Below are 19,285 nucleotides of genomic sequence, written 5' to 3' on the forward strand. Positions count from 1 at the left end.
GAACAGCCTAATGGTGTCTCTAAGTAACCTGAACCTGAGTTAGAGACAGGGTTGGGGCTGCATGTATCTGCTGCTGTGTGCGTTGCCTATGTCTCCTGTGGGTTTCCATCCTGTCTGCACACCTGGCCCTGCTAGGGCGGGACTTGAAAAAGTCAGTCACCATGCTGTCCCACATTTGCCATATGCGTGGGACTTCCAGTGGACGCAGCACCTTTTTCCCTCTCCCAGAGCCAACGCATGGCTGGTCCACTGAGGCGTACACGAGGCATGGGGCCTGCTCTGTCAGAACCTTGCACTTAGCAGGTTGGAAAGTGCCAGCACTGTGTATAACTTTGAGTATTCTTATATAACCGACAGTCACATGATCTTGCAGTCAGTGAGGCAGCCTGTGGGGGTCACTGCTATGAGCTTTTTCATGTGAAGGGAGAAGAAGGGAGCCGTGTTACTAGGTCTTTTCCTCTCAAGCCACTGTCTGGACCTTAGGCATTGGCAAGAGGAACAGCTCTGTTTCTTGAAGTTAGCTCTTTTCTTCATGGTGGGCCCAACATCCTCTCCATGGTCCAACCTGCCTTTCCTTGCACTGGCTACTGAAGGGTTTGGGAAGATCCTAGGGGTGTGCTCATGGGAACATACTTGTGACCCTTGGAAGGTCTCTGAAAATGGATTGCTTCAGCTAGTTACTGGTGGGAGCCTGTGAATGTGTGCCCTGCACCTGGGAGCTACATAGCCCTGGCTGGCCTCTTAGCTCACCAAGGACTGCTTGCCTGAATCCTGTGTGCAGGGATTAAAGGTGTGTTCCATCCCCACTCCCACGTAAGACACTTTTATACTCTGATACCTAGTCCCTAGCCCATCATCTCCTAAAGATGCCTAACTTAAAAATGTATGAGTTGTGAAGATTAACCTGCCATAGCTGCTTGCTATGGATAACTGGCTGGCCCAGTGCTGATGTGCTTAGAGTGAGAAGCCAGCCAGCCCTTGATGTACTTGTCAGTGGCCACCAAAAGCAGCTGATGGTGACTGGATCATACCTGCCAGGGTTTGTGGATAGGACACAGCAAGTTTGAATAGGAAGGTCTTCTTACCTGTGCTATTCGAGGCTTGACTCCCCCTCATTGACGAGATGAAGCTCCCCTCCTTCCTGAATACCCAGCCGTCCCCTGGTATCCAGGCCACACTGACAGGTTCTCATGTTCCACTTGAAGACTTTTGTTTTTAAGATTCTCTTCATCTGGGGGCTGGAGAGATGGCTCAGTGGTTAAGAGCACTGACTGCTCTTCCTGAGGTCCTGAGTTCAATTCCCAGCAACCACATGGTAGCTCACAACCATCTATAATGGGATCTGGTGCCCTTTTCTGGTGTGTCTGCAGACAACAACCATGAACTTACATAAAACAAATACATCTTTTTTAAAAAAAAAAAAAGATTCTCTTCATCTTACAAGAAACTTTCTTAAAATATTAAAACTTTTTTTAAAGATAGCTTTTAGGTTTTATTTTCTCTTGTGTTAGCCCTAGAACAAATGTGTGAGGCAGTCGAGGAGAACCACCCAGCTCAGAGAACCTACTACTAACTTTCTGGTACATTCCTTCTCAATTTTTGTGTGGACATGCATTTTCAGCCAGAAGCAGACAGGGATCTGGGATTGACCACTCTCTGACCCACTGAGGGGAGAGTAGATGCAGGTATGACTGCCGCTGGCCAGATTAGGGCCTAGCCCTCTAGCCTGACTGCTGTGCCACTGGGATTGAGGTGATGCAGATGGTGTTGCAGATACAGGCATGACAGGACCGATTCCCCATGGGTCACAGGGCCACAGGTGTCTGGCAACCCTATCTGGGGTGCATCTGATGTTGTGTGTCTCCACCAGAAGCTGGGAGGGCAGAGATGCTGGACCATGCTGTCCTGCTACAGGTGATCAAAGAGCAGCAGGTTCAGCAGAAGCGCCTCTTGGACCAGCAGGAGAAGCTTCTTGCAGTGATTGAGGAGCAGCACAAGGAGATCCGGCAGCAGCGACAGGAGGGTGAGGAGGACAAACCTAAGCCTGGTAGGTAGAACCCAGCCCTGGGGAACAGAAGACAGACCAGGTCTGGGGCTAGACTCAAGGCTCAGAGCCTGAAGAGTGAAGATTTCAGTCTTGATCCTTGTTTTTAAATTTTATTTTTATTATGTGTGTGTTTATGTGTGTATGTGGAGGTTAGAAGAGAATGTCAGACGCCTTAGAACTGGAGTTACAGACCATTGTGAGCGTCCTGAATAGGTACTGCGAGAGCAGCTTTGGTCTTCTCCAAGAGCAGCAAACATTAACTGTTGAGTCGTCTCTCCAGCTCTTGGTGATTTTTTTTTTTTTAATTTATGTATATGAGTACACTATACCCGTCCTTAGACACACCAGAAGAGGGCATCGGATCCCATTACAGATGGTTGTGAGCCACCATGTGGTTGCTGGGAATTGAACTCAGGACCTCTGGAAGAGCAGTTAGTGTTCTTTTTTTTTTTTTTTTTTTTTCCCAGGGAGCTTGGGGCCGAACCCAGGGCCTTGCACTTGCTAGGCAAGCGCTCTACCACTGAGCTAAATCCCCAACCCCGCAGTTAGTGTTCTTAACTGCTTGAAAGTTTCTTTTCAGTCAGTGCATCACCAACTGTCCATTTCTTTGGCTAAAACAATGCTTACCTTCGTTCACAGCAGACATGCAGCCAGAGCCTGGGGCGGCTGTACTCAGAGGACAGGAGGAGGAGGCTGAGCATGCTGGGGCCCCAGATGAGCATGCTGGGGAGACACTGGAAGATAACCCTTCACAGCCTTTGCAACCTGTGCTTGGAGCTCCTAGGGGTCTTCCTGCTGGTGGTTCTGACACAGAGCCCCATGGGGCTTCAAGTAAGCTGAGAGAAGACCAAAAAGGTGCTGCCCTCAAGGTGGCTGAAGCTGTGAGGAAGCTGGTCCCAGGGGACTTGGAACCAGTGCACAAGCCAGACCCTGCTGAGGTGCCCAAGAGTGCAGAGAAGCAGCTTGCCAAGGAGGTTGCCAGGCAGCGCCAAGATGTCTTTGGTGAAGGTTCCCAAGAAAGGAAGGAAACTGGAAAGGACGCAGTGGCCCCTGGTGCTGATACTCAGAAAGAGGCTGCCCAGCCTTTAGTGGGGGCAGAAGCTGAGGACTCTCACTCAAAGTCCAGGCACTCAGAACCCACCATGGTCCCAGCTAATGGGCCAGCAGGTATGGGCTTTCAGGCCCAAGCCAGGTTTCAGCAAGAACCCCAGGCCACCTTTGACAAAGGTCAGGATTCTCACCCAGAGGTAAGAAGTGAGGGCCCCCGAGGGGTTGGCATCCCTGCTGAGGAGCAGCACAGAGGAAGAGGGGCTGCCGCCATGCAAGAGGAAAAGCAGAGACCAGATCCGAATTCTGGGCCCAAACCAGCTGTGCCTGGGGATCAGAAGCCTGAGAATGCCAAGCCTAACAGAGACCTGAAAGTGCAGGCTGGCTCTGACCTGCGGAGGAGACGGCGGGATCTCGCCTCTTCTCCAGAGCAGGAGCTGGCTCCAAAGGATGGAGTCATCATTAGCTTTAACTCCCTCCCTAACGTCCAGGTGAACGACCTCCGCAGTGCTCTGGACACCCAGCTCCGCCAGGCTGCAGGGGCCGCATTACAGGTGGTGCACAGCCGGCAGATTAAACAGTTGTCTGGAGATCTGGAGGAAGCCTGAGAACCTGGTCAGGGGAAGGCTGCTGCTAGACATTGGACGGCAGGCAGCCGGTGTCCTCTGGTGGCACCCTGACTGGAGGCCACGTTGTTATGTTCCCAAGTCCTTCATGATGAGTTGCGAAAGTCTACCCTGCCACCCCACCCTAGGCATCTGTCCCTCTGTGGCTGCACTTGCCCCAAGGACACACCAAAGCACGCACTGGCCCTAGTATGGTGGGTCTTGAGCCAGCCCAGGAAAAGCAGTGCTACATACAGTTCAGCTCCAATGATGAACTGCGGCACCTGGGCTGTTCAGACTCAGTCTGGCAGTGCTGACAGCAAAGCAGGCAACTTTGAAGTTGCCAGTCTTCATCTAACTTGCAACCTGTGACAGCCAGATTCCACTGACTAGATAAATTCCATGTTCTCCATAGAAGGAAACCTGCATCAGGGATGTCTGTCTGCCCTGGGGTGGGTAGGACTTGACTTGGGTTGGGAAAGGAGGCACACAGCCCTCCTGGTTTTTATCATCCACATTCTTTGAAGCTGATTATGAAGCAAAAAATAAAACACCACTAACAAGTAGTGAGTCAAGTTGGTTTACCTAAAGGAAAACACATTCAGGATCCTGGATGATACCAAACCAGCTAGAGGCTAGAGGTCATGGGGATACATGCCCCAGCCGTCTTCCTGAACCAGCTGAGTGCTGCTGGGGAAGCAACAGGCAAGAGGCGCCCGTGCTGATCCCTGTTGTGGGGAGGGGTTGGACAGTGAGCACAGGCTTGCCACCAGCAAGCCCTGGGATGTATCTGCACGGCTTTACTCAGAGTAGAGCTGCCCTCTGTCCAACTGCAGCTGTCAGGGTAGTATCCTGGGAGTCAGAGCAGGAAGACATGACTGTTGTCTTTGAGCAGAGAATACTTGATATGTTTTGTCACTCACTCCCTTGCCCAGTAAGGAGACTGAGGGACAACAGCCTGGTTTGTCCCCAAGCCCTGCCGTGAAGGGCCTGGAAGCACCAGGAGCCTCAGTGGAATCATACTTGGACCAGGCCACACCCTATTGTGTACCTGTATTTTATTACAGTTTTTTTTTTTTTTAATTTACTTATGTCTATTAATGTTTCCTTTAGGGGTTGGGGATTTAGCTCAGTGGTAGAGCGCTTGCCTAGCAAGCGCAAGGCCTGGGTTCGGTCCCCAGCTCCGAAAAAAAAAGGAAAAAAAAAAAAATGTTTCCTTTACCTATCTCTGCACCAGATGCCTGCAGTGCCCTTGGATGTCAGAAGAGGGTGTCAGGCTTCCATCCTTTCTGACTAGAACCAGTTCCACATACAGCATTGTTTGGTGGGAAGATGCCACCTGGCCTTCCCCTCAGATCAAAACTCTTGTCACCTTGCTGGGGCTGGGACTTCCACATAGCCTGATAGTCTGAGTATCTTGAGGTCATTCTGTTCTCCCTGGTCTCTGAGATTCTGTTCTAAAAGTAGGCAGGGCTGTCCTTGTCCCTAGCTCTTCCTCCTAGCTCTCCCCTCTAACCCTGCTGTTAGCACCTTCAGGTAAGGGCACTTCTTAAAGAACACAGCTACAGATTTGGGGTGGGGTGGGGGTTGCTGGCAAACTGTAAAACCGCTGAGGGAGACGGTGCTCTCAGCTGGGTCCTGTAAAACCTGGGCCAGCAGCCTGCCGATTCAGCTACTAGCTCTAGTAGGTGTTGGGTCAGGTCCACCTGGTACAGGCAGGCTACTGGAGTGGGATGCTTGCCCACAGATGATTCTGCTGTAGAACAGGTATGCTTGGTAGCAATGCGACCAGGCTAGGAGGCATGCTTCTGTTCCAGGGCAGCAGAGCGGGGCACAGGGAGTAACGCTCAAGCTCTGAAAAGAACAGACAGCTGGAGTAGGAATGGCAAACACCTTTAATCCCAGCACTCAGGAGGCAGAGGCAGGTGGGTGGATCTCTGAGTTCGATACCAGCCTGGACTGTAGAGTGAGTTCCAGGATAGCCAAGGCTACACAGAGAAACCGTGCCTCAAAATAAATAAATAAACAAACAAACAAACAAACAAACAAACAAACAAACCAACCAACCAGATTTCATTTGAGGCCAAGACATTTGGTTCAGTGAGGTCTAAGTTGCAGGGTTCCAAGTAGGAGAACCAAGAGGAAGGTTTTTTTTTGTTTTGTTTTGTTTTGTTTTAATTCTTTTTTTCGGAGCTGGGGACCGAACCCAGGGCCTTGTGCTTGCTAGGCAAGTGCTCTACCACTGAGCTAAATCCCCAACCCCCAGGAGGAAGTTTTTAAGTGCTTAGGCTATAAGGTGGTACACCAAGGCAACCTTTGAACTGTGCTCTCTTGCCCAGGAAAGTTTCAGCAGGAGGGCCCTCACAGCACTAGAACTTGACAGGTAACCTCTGGGCTTCAGCCCCAACAAGCTGAGTACATGCTTGAGCAGTCAGTGCTGTGTGGCTGTGGCAGCCATGGGAGCGTCAGTTGTAGCCAGTGAATGCACTCATGAGAGAGACTAGTGCAGGTGCAAAGGCCAGAGGAGCCTGCACAGCAGTGCCCTGGGTACTGCAGGACAACTTGACTGATTTTCAGGTTCAGTGCCAAGGTTGCCTGGCCCTTGTGATCAGCCGAGACAGCACTGTGGCACAAGCATATGGTAGAGGTTTTCCATGTCCTGTTGGACAGGAACTGAGGATCAGGCACAATGTTCAAAAGCATGCCTGTAATGACCTACTTCCCGAAGTTTCTAGGACCTCCCAAAATAGTCTTGTTCTTGTGTGTACGAGAATCTAATATTCAAATCATGACATCTGGAAGGAGTGGGCTTGAGGCCTGAGAGCTGAGCTGAGGCTGTAGTAGGCCTGGGTTATGCAGGACCATGGAAAGCAGTGGGACTGTCTGCCTCCTCAGGGTTAAGGTGGAAGATGAAAGGACAGAACATTTTGCCAGACAAGTCTGAGGGGCCAAAGTTGGGAGTATTCAGGGAGGTATAAGAAGCTCCAGTCAGTGAGCTTTCAGGAAAACTTGAAGATGATATTGGCAGGTGGGGAGTCAGTCTGAGGAGGCTGGTCTTGGGCTGTGAGCTCTTGAGAACATGGAGAAAAGAACACTCAGACAACAATCTGTAATCCCTAGGCAATCACACCAACACCTGGGTCTCAGTGAGAGCCAAGAAGTCATGTCTTGAGATGGACTCGGAATCTACCAAATGTGAGTCTTCTAGAAGCTGAAGGGATGGCCTAGCAGTTAAAAGCACTTGTTGCTCTTGTCGAGGACCCAGGTTTGACTCCCAGCATCCACATGGCAGCCCACAATTCTCTGTAATTCCAGTTCCAACACCATTGTGCCTCCCTGACCACCAGTGTAATATACATATACTTGTGTGTGTGTGTGTGTGTGTGTGTGTACACACACACAGCTAAAACACCTGTCCACACTGAATAAATCTTAAACTAAAAAACCTGGGGGTTGGGGATTTAGCTCAGTGGTAGAGCACTTGCCTAGGAAGCGCAAGGCCCTGGGTTCAATCCCCAGCCCCGAAAAAAAAGAACCAAAAAAAAAAAAAAAACCTGGGTTTTCCCACATGGTCAGGCCAGTTCCGGAGTAGCAGTGAGATGCCACGTGGAGGTGCAGATTTAGGCATGGAATACAGGGCATGATGGTCCCTGGCCCTAGTCCTGTTCCCAGGAACCAGGGTTCTGAGGCAGGTGCACTGTCAAGGACACCATGACCACCACACCTAAGTAGAATGGGGAATAAATGAATAAATAAATCTTTAAAAAAAAAAAGAATGAAGGCTAGGGGGGGTTGGGGATTTAGCTCAGTGGTAGAGCGCTTGCCTAGGAAGCGCAAGGTCCTGGGTTCGGTTCCCAGCTCCAAAAAAAAGAACCAAAAAAAAAAAAAAGAATGAAGGCTAGGAGCCATTGTCCCCTCACTGAAGGTCCCAAGAGAACCTCCTTGTTGGCTTTTGTCCAGAAAAGCCTCTGCCAATTCTTGGGCAGCCCTCCCCTCCTTAGGGCGTTTCTTATACTGGAGGCTTGCTCCCTTATACTGTTGCTGTTTTTGTCTCTGGTGTGCCTTACGCTAAGCTGTCAGATCCAGAGGCTTGGTGAGCCAGACTTAGACTAAATACTTTTGATGAAAATAGAGAGTTTTTGTTTTAAGATTTATATGTTTTACCTGTATGTCTGTGTGCCACATGTGTGCCTGGTTCCTGCAGAGGCCAGAAGAGGGTGTTGGATCCCCTGGAATTAAAATTAAAGATGGCTGTAAGCTGCCATGTAGGAGCTAGCAACTGAACCTGGGTCTTCTGAAAGAGTAACAGGCGCTTTTAACTGCTGAGCAGTTTCTCCAGACCTTGGTTAGAACAGGGTTTCTTGTTTTGCTTTGGTTTGGGTTTTTTTTTTTTTTTTTTTTTTTTTTTTTTGAGATGGTTTCTCTGTGTAACAAACCCTGGCTGTCCTAAACTTGCTTTGTAGACCAGGCTGGCTTTAAACTCAGAGATCCACCTGTCTCTGCCTCCCGAGTGCTGGGATTAATGGTGTGCACCACTATGCCCAGCTGAGTGCAGTTTTAAATGAGGACCCTGTGGCAGAGCTCTGTGGTCCAGACCTGCCACCTTTGTGGGGTGGGGGTGCAGGTGTCCTCTGGATACATTGTCCTTAGGAGAGACCAGTTCCTTATACCATGCTCTCTATATAAAAGTCTGAAACTGCAATGTTAAATCATCTTCATGTTACATCTTAATCAAATCCAGAGCCTCATACACAAAGTGCTGTGTAAACAGCCCTGCCCTGCCCAAGGTAACACCAGGAACTCTGCTGTCCACATTCAGGCCTCCATGAGTGCTGTCAGTACAACGCATCTGTGCCCACTGCTCTTCCTAGGAGCCTCCCATCATGGTCTTCTTGGCCTGAAAGAGAAAACATTTTGTTTCAGCAACTTATTTCCAATTTTAGATATGGCTTAAAAGCAAGACATCAAATGCCACATTCTCCCAAACACCCTAAAGAACTGAGGTGTGTATATGGGGGTCCAGCCTGAGCTCACCTACAGAGGGAGCCTGGGCCCTGTGATTGAGCACGGATGGATGTGGGATACCTTTATCTGGTCTAGGCAAGAAAAGAGATGGAGTCAACAGTTCACCAGCCACAAAGTTCTGGTCAACCACAGAGAGGGTGGCAGAGACAGCAGAAACTATGAACACTAGGAGTGTGTCTAGGGTTTTGATGACAGCTGCTGGCCACCAACCACAAGAGTAAAGGCTTTTCTGATTGCCTCCCTGCTCAGGGAGGGGTACAGGGTTGAAAGGCAGCCAAAAGGCAGGGATCAAGGTAGAAGGAACAAGAAAAGCGCAGCACCTGAAGACTGAACAGCGTCTGCTGGGAAACTAGTCAGAGGTTGTAGGTAAGGCTAGACTGTAGTGAACTCAAGGAAAGTTTAGGTCTCCCAAACACTGCTCTTTCTGCCTAAGGCTACTGTGGACTCTTAGCGAACTGCTTCAGATATGCCTTGTGGCTCTGCGTTCTTAACCCCCGACCCTATCTCTCGTCCTATTTCCGCATTGGCATCTCCCAGCAGCAGTGCTGCTATGACCTACCTCAGACCCGCCGAATCAGCAATACCCAGGAGATCAGCAGTAGTGATAATTCTAGGAACCTATCGTAGGATGAGGGCCCAAGACTCTTGCAGGTCAAAGCCCCATTACCTGATAACACCTACCTGTTCTGTCTGAAACATTCACTATGGTCTCCCGGGTCTTACCCTGGCCATCTTCACAAGACTGTAAGTGGGACGGCAACTGACAGGGACCATGGCCAGGCAAAGACAGAGGGGACTTGAAGTGGAGGGGTCATAGGCTGAAGAACCAAGAGGCTCTCATCATCTTTTCTGTGCTACAATGAGAACTAGCTTCGGACACTGCACTTGACTCCTCGGTGAAAGGGGTGCCTAGCAGGGCGCTCCCCGGACAACGCACAGGAACTAATGAGAGAATCTAAGTTGAGCTGGGGTCGGTCTCATCTGGTTGCCCTTCAGCAAAGTTAACTTGAGGTCCTTCCACCCTTTCAATGACCCTTCCTGGAGTTGATTGGCAGAAAAAAGTATGCTTGGCCTTGCCCTAAAGCAGCAGAAAAGGAAAGCCAGAAAGGAACGAGGCAGCAAGGACATGCCCACCTACCGCAGCGGCGAAGCAGCTCCGCAGGGCCTCGAACTCGCGCACGCACAGGTCCTTACTCAGGCGGCCTCCTGGGGCAGTGGAGGCCTGCACGCACTTCCCATACGCCGAGGCCTGTGGGAAGACCGGACAGTACTAGGGTCTGACCAGAGTCGCCACCCTCTTCCGCTTATCCTGCAGCCCAGCTCTGTCCGCTGCTTACCTCAGCTCCGCAGGCCGCCAGATGCTCGGGGAAGGCTCGGAGACGGCTCCGCACACGCCCCCACACCGCTCCGTTGACAGACATGAGCGGTTCTTTCAGGCCCTTGTGGGCGCCGCCATCTTGGGCCCCGCCTCTTCCGGTGTAGAATGTGTGAACATCCGGTCCCTCCGCCGTATACTGCTTTCTGGTTGGTCAGAGTCGCTGTTCTGTGCTTCTGTAATTGGTGTTAGTTCTTGTCCGACTCTACCTGGGACTTTGGACTGGCTGAGGCTCAGATGTTTCCGCCTTTGTGCCCGCCTCCTGAGAACGATTGGTTGGGGGAACCAGAGAAACGCGACGATTGGAGGATCGAAACCTGGCGGAAGCGGGGCAGACTGGGAGGTTACCTGGACCATGGCAGCCGTTCCGCCGCTGCGGGACCGCTTGAGCTTTCTACATAGGGTGAGTGAAACTCGCCGGGTGTGCTGACACTCGCGCTCGGGGACCTTGCTAGATTAGCGGGGACAAACTGTCCAGCAGCTGCTGAAAATGAGTGCGCCTGCTGTGATAGCAGGAGGTTAACCCCAAGGGCGGCGAGCGATCTCCAGCGGGGCCCATCCCCTCTTCCCAGGCTTCATTTCTGAAGATCCTGGAAACTCAGATCTCAACCAATAAACACCATATGTTTACAGTGACAGGCAAGGCAGTAAGTAAGCAAGCACAGCTATGCTGATTCATGACTATAGAACTGAAACCCCTCAAGGAGCCATGAAGCCCGCCAAGCTGAGCCCTTTGGGTCAGCTCAGGAGGGCTGGCGTCTCGCCCATAACACACAAAAAGCCCCGAGATTCTTGCTGTTCCTGGTTGATAAGTAGGTAGATTTAAAATATCCTCACACTTATGAGCATAGAAGGCTAGGACTGAACCTCATCTTGACCTAGAGAACCGTCATTGATTTTCCTCTTTCCTGGGTCACTCCTCCGTGCCAGAGCAAAGCCTGTTTACAGCTCCGCTTTGTGGCCCTTGGGATGATTGTGGTCCCTCCCAGGCTCTCCTGGGCAGTTTCGGCACCAGTCAGCATGAGGCCTGCCTGCTTCCATTCCCTTCAGTGGCTGGGACCTACCCTATATAAGATGGCAGCTTCACCATGGCCCTCATTCCTCTTCAGCTCCCCATTCTGTTGAAGGGGACCTCAGATGATGACATCCCATGCCCAGGCTACCTGTTTGAAGAGATTGCCAGTATCCTTCTGCACTGTTGGTGTGGGTTTAGTGCTTAGTAAACAGCGGGGGTCCTGACTTAGCAGGAAGGGCTATTGGGCAAAGATGGGGTCTTCTGCTATCCCAGGAGCACCAGCAACTTCTTTTTCCTAGTATCCAGATGGGGGTTGGAGTGGGGTAAGAGGAGGGGAGGGAACACTAAAAACTACAATACCAATAAGGTAGAGACCAGGACACGCTAAAAGTTCCAGTGCTGCTTAGACCAAAGCCTGTGGTCATGGTCTTCAAAGTGAGACCTGAGTCCCATGGTCATCGGAAGGCAAGTCTGTCTCAGCCAGTAGATCCTTCCTGGTATGGCCTGTGTCAGCCTGCTTCCCTGACCCTAATGACTCTCAGAGATTTCCCACGAGTCACTGGGCAGCAGCCAGTGCCTGCTGGAGTACCTCCTGAACCGCCTAGACAGTAGCTCTGGCCACGTGAAGCTCAAGGTGAGGCCGCAGTCCCCGGAGCCAGCTTGGGTTGGGGGGGAGCTGCTTCGCAACTGCCAGCCCCATGAGTCTGCTGGTTCTTCAGGTGCTGAAGATCTTGCTTTACCTGTGCAGTCACGGCTCCTCCTCCTTCATGCTCATCCTTAGGAGAAACTCTGCTCTCATCCAAGAAGCCACAGGTATGGAAAGACACAGGTGTGCCCGGGGAAAGCAGGGGGTGGGTATAGGTACACACAACCCTTGGGTGCCACACTTGGGGCTCTGACCGGTCTGAGCTTGTGAATGGAAAAGGTGTCAGTGTTGGAGGTACCCACTAAGGACTCTGAGGAATGACTCTTAGCCCTAAAAGGGTGAGGCAGAACTGGCATATATAGGTGTGCTGTGGTATACGCCAGCATGTGCAAAGCCCTGAGCCAAGGAAAGCTTGGCTTCACGTGGTGTGAGAAAACCTTGTTTTCTCTGAGGGGGCCTTTTTAGCAGAGGGAGTTTTATCTCAGGCTGAAGCAGCCTGGGAGCCAGGTGCAAAACAATACGTAAAAAGGTCCTGACAGAGACCTCAGGTCTACCATCCAGGCCCTGAGAAACTGCCAAGGGTCGTGTTGCAGGTGAGTGGAGGAGAGTGGACCCAAGGAAGCAGTTAGGTAGGCACAAGTCCAGCGAGGGTAGGAGGTGGGAGGTGGGAGGTCTGTCTCTGGCAGACACAGTGGATATCATAGAGGTGGATGGTGGCTTCGCTACCTCCAGTGGTCAAGGGAGAATGTTAAATGTTCTATCCCCAACCCCCCTGAGGAGGGAGCTGGGGGATATACCCTCTGGGAGGGTTGGCCTGCCCTGTGGGTAGCAAACAGTACCCAGGCTCAGCCTCCCCGTCTGTCTTCTGCCCTGCAGCTTTCTCGGGGCCTCCGGATCCTCTTCACGGAAATAGCTTGTACCAGAAAGTGCGGGCGGCTGCCCAGGTGAGCTCTGGACAGGGTCACTGCCCAGACTACAGGGCGACAGAATGTCTGTGAGGTGCTTGCTGTTTTCCTGCCGCATGGGGCCCAGCTGAGCCACAGCACCTGTCCTTTGTTGGACAGCTGGAGAGAATTGTCTGACACAGAGCGGAGCTGGCGGGGGCGGGCAGAACAGCGGGCTCAGGTAGGACTCAGCACCCACTTCTTCATTTAGGACCTGGGTAGCACCCTCTTCTCAGACGCACTGCCACAGCCTCCCTCCCAGCCGCCCCAGATCCTGCCTCCTGCAGGTATGACACTCGGTGACCACCCCCTGCCATCATCAGAGGTTGTCCCTCGGTGTCCTAGATGTCTCTGTGCATGTGGGCAGGGCCGGGGAGGCCTATGCTGATGCCAGTTTCTTTTAGGCATGGGCGCCCAGGCCAGGCCTCATAGTGCTCGACAGGGCTTGGGTTACACTAAGGAGAGCAGCCGGACAGGTAAGATGCAGGACTCTTGGGTAAAGAGATGTACAGATTTAAGCTCAGCACTCAGAGGGCAGAGGCAGGGGGAGATGGATCTGTGAGTTTGAGGCCAGCCTGGTTCAGGACGAACAGAGCTAAATGGAAAAAAAAAAAAAAAAAAAAACAAACCCTGTCTCAAAGACCAAAAAAAAAAAAAAAAAAAAAAGAAAACAGAGTTTATATTCATGTAGAGGTCAGGGCCAGAACTCAATGGCATCAAGATTATCTGTCCCCAAGTGTACACATATGGACCCGTTTGTTACTTCCTGGATGTGCTTGTTCCCCTGTGCTGTTTCCTCTGCCCAGCTGAGAGGAAGGTTTGGCAAGAGTGGCCAGGTTTACTTGATGGCCAGGAAGGAGAAGCTAGACTTAAATCCTTGGCCTTTGGTACTGCTTGAGGGGCAAGGATCCAACCATGACAGGAACCTGGAGGGCCATCTGTGCCGGTGGTAACAGTGTGGTGCGTGTGGGTCCTGCTCGTCAGATACTTGTAGCTTGTCTGTTGAAGGTGTATCTGACAGCACAGAATGGAGCAAGCCATCTCAGCTGTCGTTGGGGCTGTATACGGAGCCCCCTGACCACCCTTGCCTGCGTGTTTGTACCCCTTGACTGAAGGGGCAAGGACATTTTCACTACCCAGGGCAGCCCTCGTAGAACATCCCTTGCCAGAACTGCTTGCTCTAAGCCAAGAAGAGTCCAGACCAGAGTGCAGCTGTTGTGCTCCACCTGAAGCACATGTCTGTCTGTACCTCCGTAGCTCTGAGCAGACAGTAGCCCTGGCCCTCCTGGAGCATGCGGTCGGGGTTGGGGAGGAGGCTGGGGTGCTGATGCCACCTCCTCTGTGTACAGGCTCTGCAGGTGAAACCTTCCTCTCCACCATCCAGAGGGCCGCAGAGGTAGTGGTGAATGCTGTGCGTCCTGGGCCTGAAAATCCTTGCACCAAGGGACCCCTGCCACACGGTGATGCCTACCAGCCTGCAGTGACACCTTCAGCTAGCCACACACATCCCAACCCTGGGAATCTCCTCCCTGCGGCTATCCAGGGGACCAGAGGTAAGGCAGCAAGGGTTGCCACATTAGAGGTTTAGACGTGCCTTCGTGCCTAGGCAGGATCGTCACAGGGGCAGGAGGCAGGAAGCACCCATTTTGTGTGCTGGAAGTTTCTGGAGCTGTCCTGTAAGCTCAGGACACAACCCCTCGTCTCCTAGCCCAGAGTCCCTAAGAAGGTGGTGTGAGGTCTGTGAAAAGTCCCGGGGCCTTAACTGCCATTCTTGCATCTTTCAGCTGTGAAACACCAGCCCGGGCAGGCTGGAGGAGGCTGGGATGAGATGGACAGCAGTCCTAGTTCCCAGAATTCCTCCTGTACCAGCAACCTGAGCAGGGCCTCGGACTCAGTCAGTCGGTCTGGCAGTGATAGCCACTCTGGTGCCAGCCGGGAGCCAGGCGACCTGGCAGAGAGGTATGTGGAATAGGTGGTCACCTCTCCCAGACCACCCTTCTACCTGAGACCTAGATATCTGACTTGGCCGAGCTGTTGTACTTTTTCCAGGGCTGAGGGCATGGCCCCAAATGACTGCCAGCAAGAACTGAATCTAGTGAGGACTGTGACACAGGGGCCACGTGTCTTCCTGAGCCGTGAGGAGACGCAGCACTTCATCAAAGAGTGAGCTGCCCACCTGCGTGCATCTGTCGAGGGAGGAGGGAACTTGCTGTGGCTGCCCCCGATCCCTCCCATATGTCCCTCCCTGTACAGGTGCGGCCTGCTCAACTGTGAGGCTGTGCTGGAGCTGCTCCTCCACCAGCTGGTCGGGACCAGTGAATGTGAGCAGATGGTGAGGACGAGAGGGAGCTCACTGTGCGTGTGTGAGGGAGCAGGGATACGTGGATCTGTGTGGATGACAGCAGGGCACCCTTGGCTGACAGGGTCCACCTGGGCAACATGGAGAGGGTGGTGGGGACAGCATGGCTAGTATCTCCTCATCCAAGGCCAAGACAGAGGAGGGTGGCATGAGACCCTGAGGAGGCATGGAGAGCTGACTCCCGTTCTCCCCTGCTTCTGGTCCACAGAGGGCACTGTGCGCCATAGCGTCCTTTGGAAGTGCTGACCTCCTTCCCCAGGAGCACATTCTCCTCCTGTGCCGACAGCAGCTGCAGGAACTTGGTGCGGGCAGCCCTGGGCCTGTGACCAACAAAGCCACCAAGGTGAGCCGTGGGCCCTGGGAGCGCCAGACGGTCTCAGCGCTCATGGCCCAGGTGGCCATGGTCAGCACCTATGACACATTCCTACAGCCCTGCCTATGGCTGGTGCCCACCTCCCTTGGACTTGCACCATGGGTGCCTTGGCTGCCTGCTTTACCTGGACACCCACCCACTCACCCACTCATTCCTGTGCCTGGCTCACCACCCTGTGTCCTGCACACACTCACCCTGCTCCAGAAAGTCTTCCTTGGGGCAGGTTCACCCTGCCTCATCTCCAGAGTCTCTCCCATGGCCCTGGGTCCCCTCACCTGTGCCTGTTCTGTCTGCTTGGTTACACCCCTAGTTGGTTTTTTTCTTTGTTTGTTTGATTGATTGATTGATTGATTGATTGATTGTTTACATTTTAAGATAGGGTCTTACTATGTAACCCTGACTGGCCTAGAACTCACCCGACACACCAGGCTGGACTCCCAGAGTCCGCCTGCCTCTGCCTCCCAAGTACTGGGATGAAAGGCGTGGCTACACATCCTGCCAGAGTCTCTTATTTTTCTATTGCTACTAAATGTGTTGCAGCCTCTTAGTCCGGGTTGGCTGCTACACTGTTAGCACCTGTTAAACCCAGTAAACTTGGGTAACGTCACAGGAACGTGTGTCCAGAGTAACCTTGGTCCCCTGGGAGGTTCTGAGGCTGGGCCTGCCCATATATCTGTTCAGGGGGACTTGTGTCATGCCATGTCGTGACTCTGGGTACCTGCCTGTGCTAAAAAACAATTAGCCTTGCCCCTCACTGTTTCTAGCAGTGAACAGGAACCCCCAACTCCTTCCCGTTTTCCTCCAGATCCTGAGACACTTGGAAGCCTCCTGTGGACAACAGTTCCCTACCCTAAGGCCCTGTGCCCAGCCCAACTCTGCAGCTGCCCTTGTGGGCCCAGCTGACCTGCTGACCAGCCCTGTGCCTCCCCCTGGGAGCCAAGTCTTCCTCCAGCCTCTTAGTTCCACCACAGTTGTGCCCAGGAGTCCTGTGCCCACTCCATCCCCAGATACCTTACCTCCTCCTGCTCTGGAGGATCCCGGTGAGGTCAGAACCCAATTGGTATGTTCTAGTGAACCAGGGACAGGATCTGAACAGAGGCTGGCGAACACAGACACCCCAAAGGATAGCTCCAGTCCGTGCCCGTGGAGCCCCAACTCTCTGTTTGCTGGCATGGAGCTGGTAGCTTGCACCCGCCTGCCCTGCCCCAGCTTCCAGGCAGATTTGCAGAAGGTGACCACAGAGCCTCCAGTTTCAGAGCCATCCGCTTTTGCATTTTTAAACATGTGACTTTCTGGGCCCCGCTGTACAGAGTCCCCCCTGGCCCTCATATGGAGGCCTCTGGGACCTTATGGCCCCTGTCCTTCTGTTCACCGTGGAGTGGTCTGTGGGTGTCTTCTGGCTGTTCTTTTGCCCCTCTGGCCCCTTCCTTTCACCTAGGAAACTGGTACTGGTCTTTGAGCCAGGTGATCCCTGGATGGACCTCCCAGTGCTCAGAACAGTCACTGAAGAAGACATGTGGGCCCTGAGTGCTAACCAGCCAACCTGGAGGTGTGGGAAATATGGTCAACTAGTGCCTCAGATGTCTGCACATCCACTGCTTCTTAGGAAGTGACTCTGGCCATGCCCCTGAGATTGACTTCTCTCCTCCTGGCAAGACCCACACAGACCTTCTTAGCAGTCTGTCCATAGCTGAAGACCGCCTCCGAGGTTTCCCACTTTGTGCAGTACATCTGCAGGGCAGTACTTCACCAGGGCTGCTGACCACAGTCCCTCTGCCCCATGCTGCTCTGTCTCTAGGAGGCTGAACACTGAGGCCAACTCCCAGGCTACCTCAGTCCCAGTCGGGCCTGTCCCATTGCTAGGTCCTGGCAATGATCGTATGGACTTGAACTCCTATGGTGACAGATGGCAGGTAGCAAGGCTGCAGCTGGGTACCCTGGGCAAGCCTTGTCGGGCTGACCCTCAGAAATGAGCACTTGATAAGGGTTAGAAACACTGACTTGGTTCACAGTTATGTTCTGATCTCTGGCCCTTCCTTATGGAGGTCAAAGTAGCTGGGAGCGACAGCCTTGAGGACAGGGTGCTGGGCAGGTGCCTGTGGCCCAGAAGGCCTGGTTCTCAGCTTCCTCAGCCAAGTGCCCTGTGGCCATTGCCAGTGTCAGCCCCTGTGGGGCCCAACTCTGGATGCACAACTTGCCACAGTTTTCTGCAGCACACGGGAGAGTTTCGTCTAGATGAACCTTCCTGTCCGTCTCAGAAGAGCCTGTGAAGCTGCGACATGCACTTTCTCAATAAATGCAGATGTTTACACAGCCTGTGCCACTTGTGTTTAAGAGATGTTATTTACGTCAGTACACTTGCTTTCTCCAGACACAGCAGAAGAGGGCATCGGACCCCACTACAGATGGTTGTGAGCCACATGTGGTTGCTGGGATTTGAACTCAGGACCTCTGGAAGAGCAGTCAGTGCTCCTAACCGCTGAGCCATCTCTCCAGCCCCCATTTATATTACTATCATTGTAACTAGTCACTATTATTATTACTCATTATTATTAGTCACACCTTGAGGACTTGTTTTCCTGAGTAGAGCAGGTGTCTCCTCCCCAAGTGTTTGGTGGAGCCTCCCAACGGTGCTGCTTCGCCCTCACCCGCAAGGGGCCAGGATACTCTGAACAGAAACTGTGGTTGCGCTGCTCCAGGCTGAGCGCTGCTCCAGGCTGAGCGGTGAGCATGGCCTGAGAGGTGTCTTCCCAAATCCCATCAGAGTCTCCACAGGTGTTCAGTTGTGTCTAATGCAGGGCCTTGTGCGTATTGGGAAGTACAGGACCGCTGGGCTGTATTCCCAGCTCAGTTTTTATACATTGATGAATTGAAACCGAAGTTTACAGGAAAAACCAAAGCAATCGGAATAGTTAAGATGGTCTTGGAAAAGTGCTACTTCTTAACAACTACAGCGTGGCTTTTCTTGGAAATCTTTCTGTGGACCCCAGGTACAGAAGTGTTTTCACATCGCTTCAGCTGGTGAGTCAAGGGGTTCCATTGGGGTTGCAGGAGCAGTGAAAAGCTCATGGCCTTGTACCACTGAAGAGAGGCCTTTCTCTAGTGACTGTTGGTGACTTCGGGGTGGGGGTGGGGTGGCACTTCAGTCCCTCCTTTCCTGTGGCTGACGTTAAGGCAAATGCCATGCCCAGAGGACAGAGTTCATCACAGCTATGCTAGCCAAGGCTGGTGTCGTCAGTGTCTTATAAAATGATAGAAACACACAACTGTGTTCAGCAACAGCATCCACATCCTGGGGGTAGAACCTGACGAGCCCAGGTCCCAGGCCACACCCTTGGGCAGGGGGTTTTCTTTATCTGCAGTTAAGCAGTTCAGTGAGGAGGTAGTAGCCATTCACAGTGTTGGAGCTAGCAACGTGTAAAAGACTTAAAACATCTTGGCCCATACCTCAGACTTCACATGAAAATTTAGAGAGAATCATAGCCTAAGAGTCAAACACTAGGCATGGTGGTTCGCCCCTTTAATCCCAGTACTCAGGAGGCAGATAGAAACTTCATGAAGCTGAAGCCAACCTGGTCTACATCGGGAGTTCTAGGCCACCCAGGTTCTACATACTAAGACCCTGTGGTGGGGGGAAAAACAAAACTTATCAAAGGGAAAAATGTCAAAGCTTTAATGTCATAGTTAAGGGAATGGAAGGATGAGCCAAACACTGATAGACTATTTTTTTTAATGATTTATTTATTTTATATGAATTCACTGTAGCTGTCTTCCGACACAGCAGAAGAGGACATCAGATCCCATTATAGATGGTTTTGAGCCACCACGTGTTTTCTGGAATTGAACTCA

General features: G+C 52.3%; 2 protein-coding genes across 8 annotated transcripts in view; both read left to right on the plus strand.

Annotated features, from left to right (window-relative positions):
• Slc38a10 (solute carrier family 38 member 10) overlaps positions 1-4,786 on the plus strand; it is a 49,753-nt gene extending 44,967 nt beyond the window's left edge. For 2 of the 7 annotated variants that reach the window (XM_032914095.1, XM_032914100.1), the window contains 2 exons: positions 1,874-2,047; positions 2,687-4,786. In XM_032914095.1, coding sequence (XP_032769986.1) covers positions 1,874-2,047; positions 2,687-3,702 — 1,190 coding nt within the window. In that variant the 3' untranslated portion in view covers positions 3,703-4,786. Of the gene's footprint in view, positions 1-1,870; positions 2,048-2,686 lie in introns of all 7 variants that reach the window. The other 5 variants (XM_032914096.1, XM_032914099.1, XM_032914094.1 and 2 more) reach the window with 4 other exon arrangements.
• Positions 4,787-9,719: 4,933 nt separating this feature from the next.
• On the plus strand, positions 9,720-16,765 carry Tepsin (TEPSIN adaptor related protein complex 4 accessory protein). The gene is made up of 13 exons (XM_032914102.1): positions 9,720-10,502; positions 11,209-11,281; positions 11,657-11,748; positions 11,834-11,927; positions 12,637-12,704; positions 12,916-12,991; positions 13,109-13,180; positions 14,054-14,257; positions 14,489-14,663; positions 14,754-14,867; positions 14,958-15,036; positions 15,272-15,406; positions 16,242-16,765. Exons 1-13 carry the CDS (start codon positions 10,083-10,085, stop codon positions 16,722-16,724), a joined length of 2,085 nt encoding a protein of 694 aa, XP_032769993.1. The 5' UTR covers positions 9,720-10,082; the 3' UTR covers positions 16,725-16,765.
• The last annotated feature ends 2,520 nt before the right edge of the window (positions 16,766-19,285 follow it).

The sequence above is a fragment of the Rattus rattus genome, chromosome 9, assembly GCF_011064425.1.
Source record: "Rattus rattus isolate New Zealand chromosome 9, Rrattus_CSIRO_v1, whole genome shotgun sequence".
NCBI classification, from domain to species: Eukaryota; Metazoa; Chordata; class Mammalia; order Rodentia; family Muridae; genus Rattus; species Rattus rattus.

Excerpts from the sequence above, each read along its gene's own strand:
- Tepsin (XM_032914102.1), top strand. The coding sequence starts at position 10,083 with ATGCTCGGGGAAGGCTCGGAGACGGCTCCGCACACGCCCCCACACCGC. Across the intron at positions 11,928-12,636 it reads TCTCATCCAAGAAGCCACAG|CTTTCTCGGGGCCTCCGGAT; the intron begins GTATGGAAAGAC and ends TCTGCCCTGCAG. Across the intron at positions 13,181-14,053 it reads TAAGGAGAGCAGCCGGACAG|GCTCTGCAGGTGAAACCTTC; the intron begins GTAAGATGCAGG and ends CTCTGTGTACAG.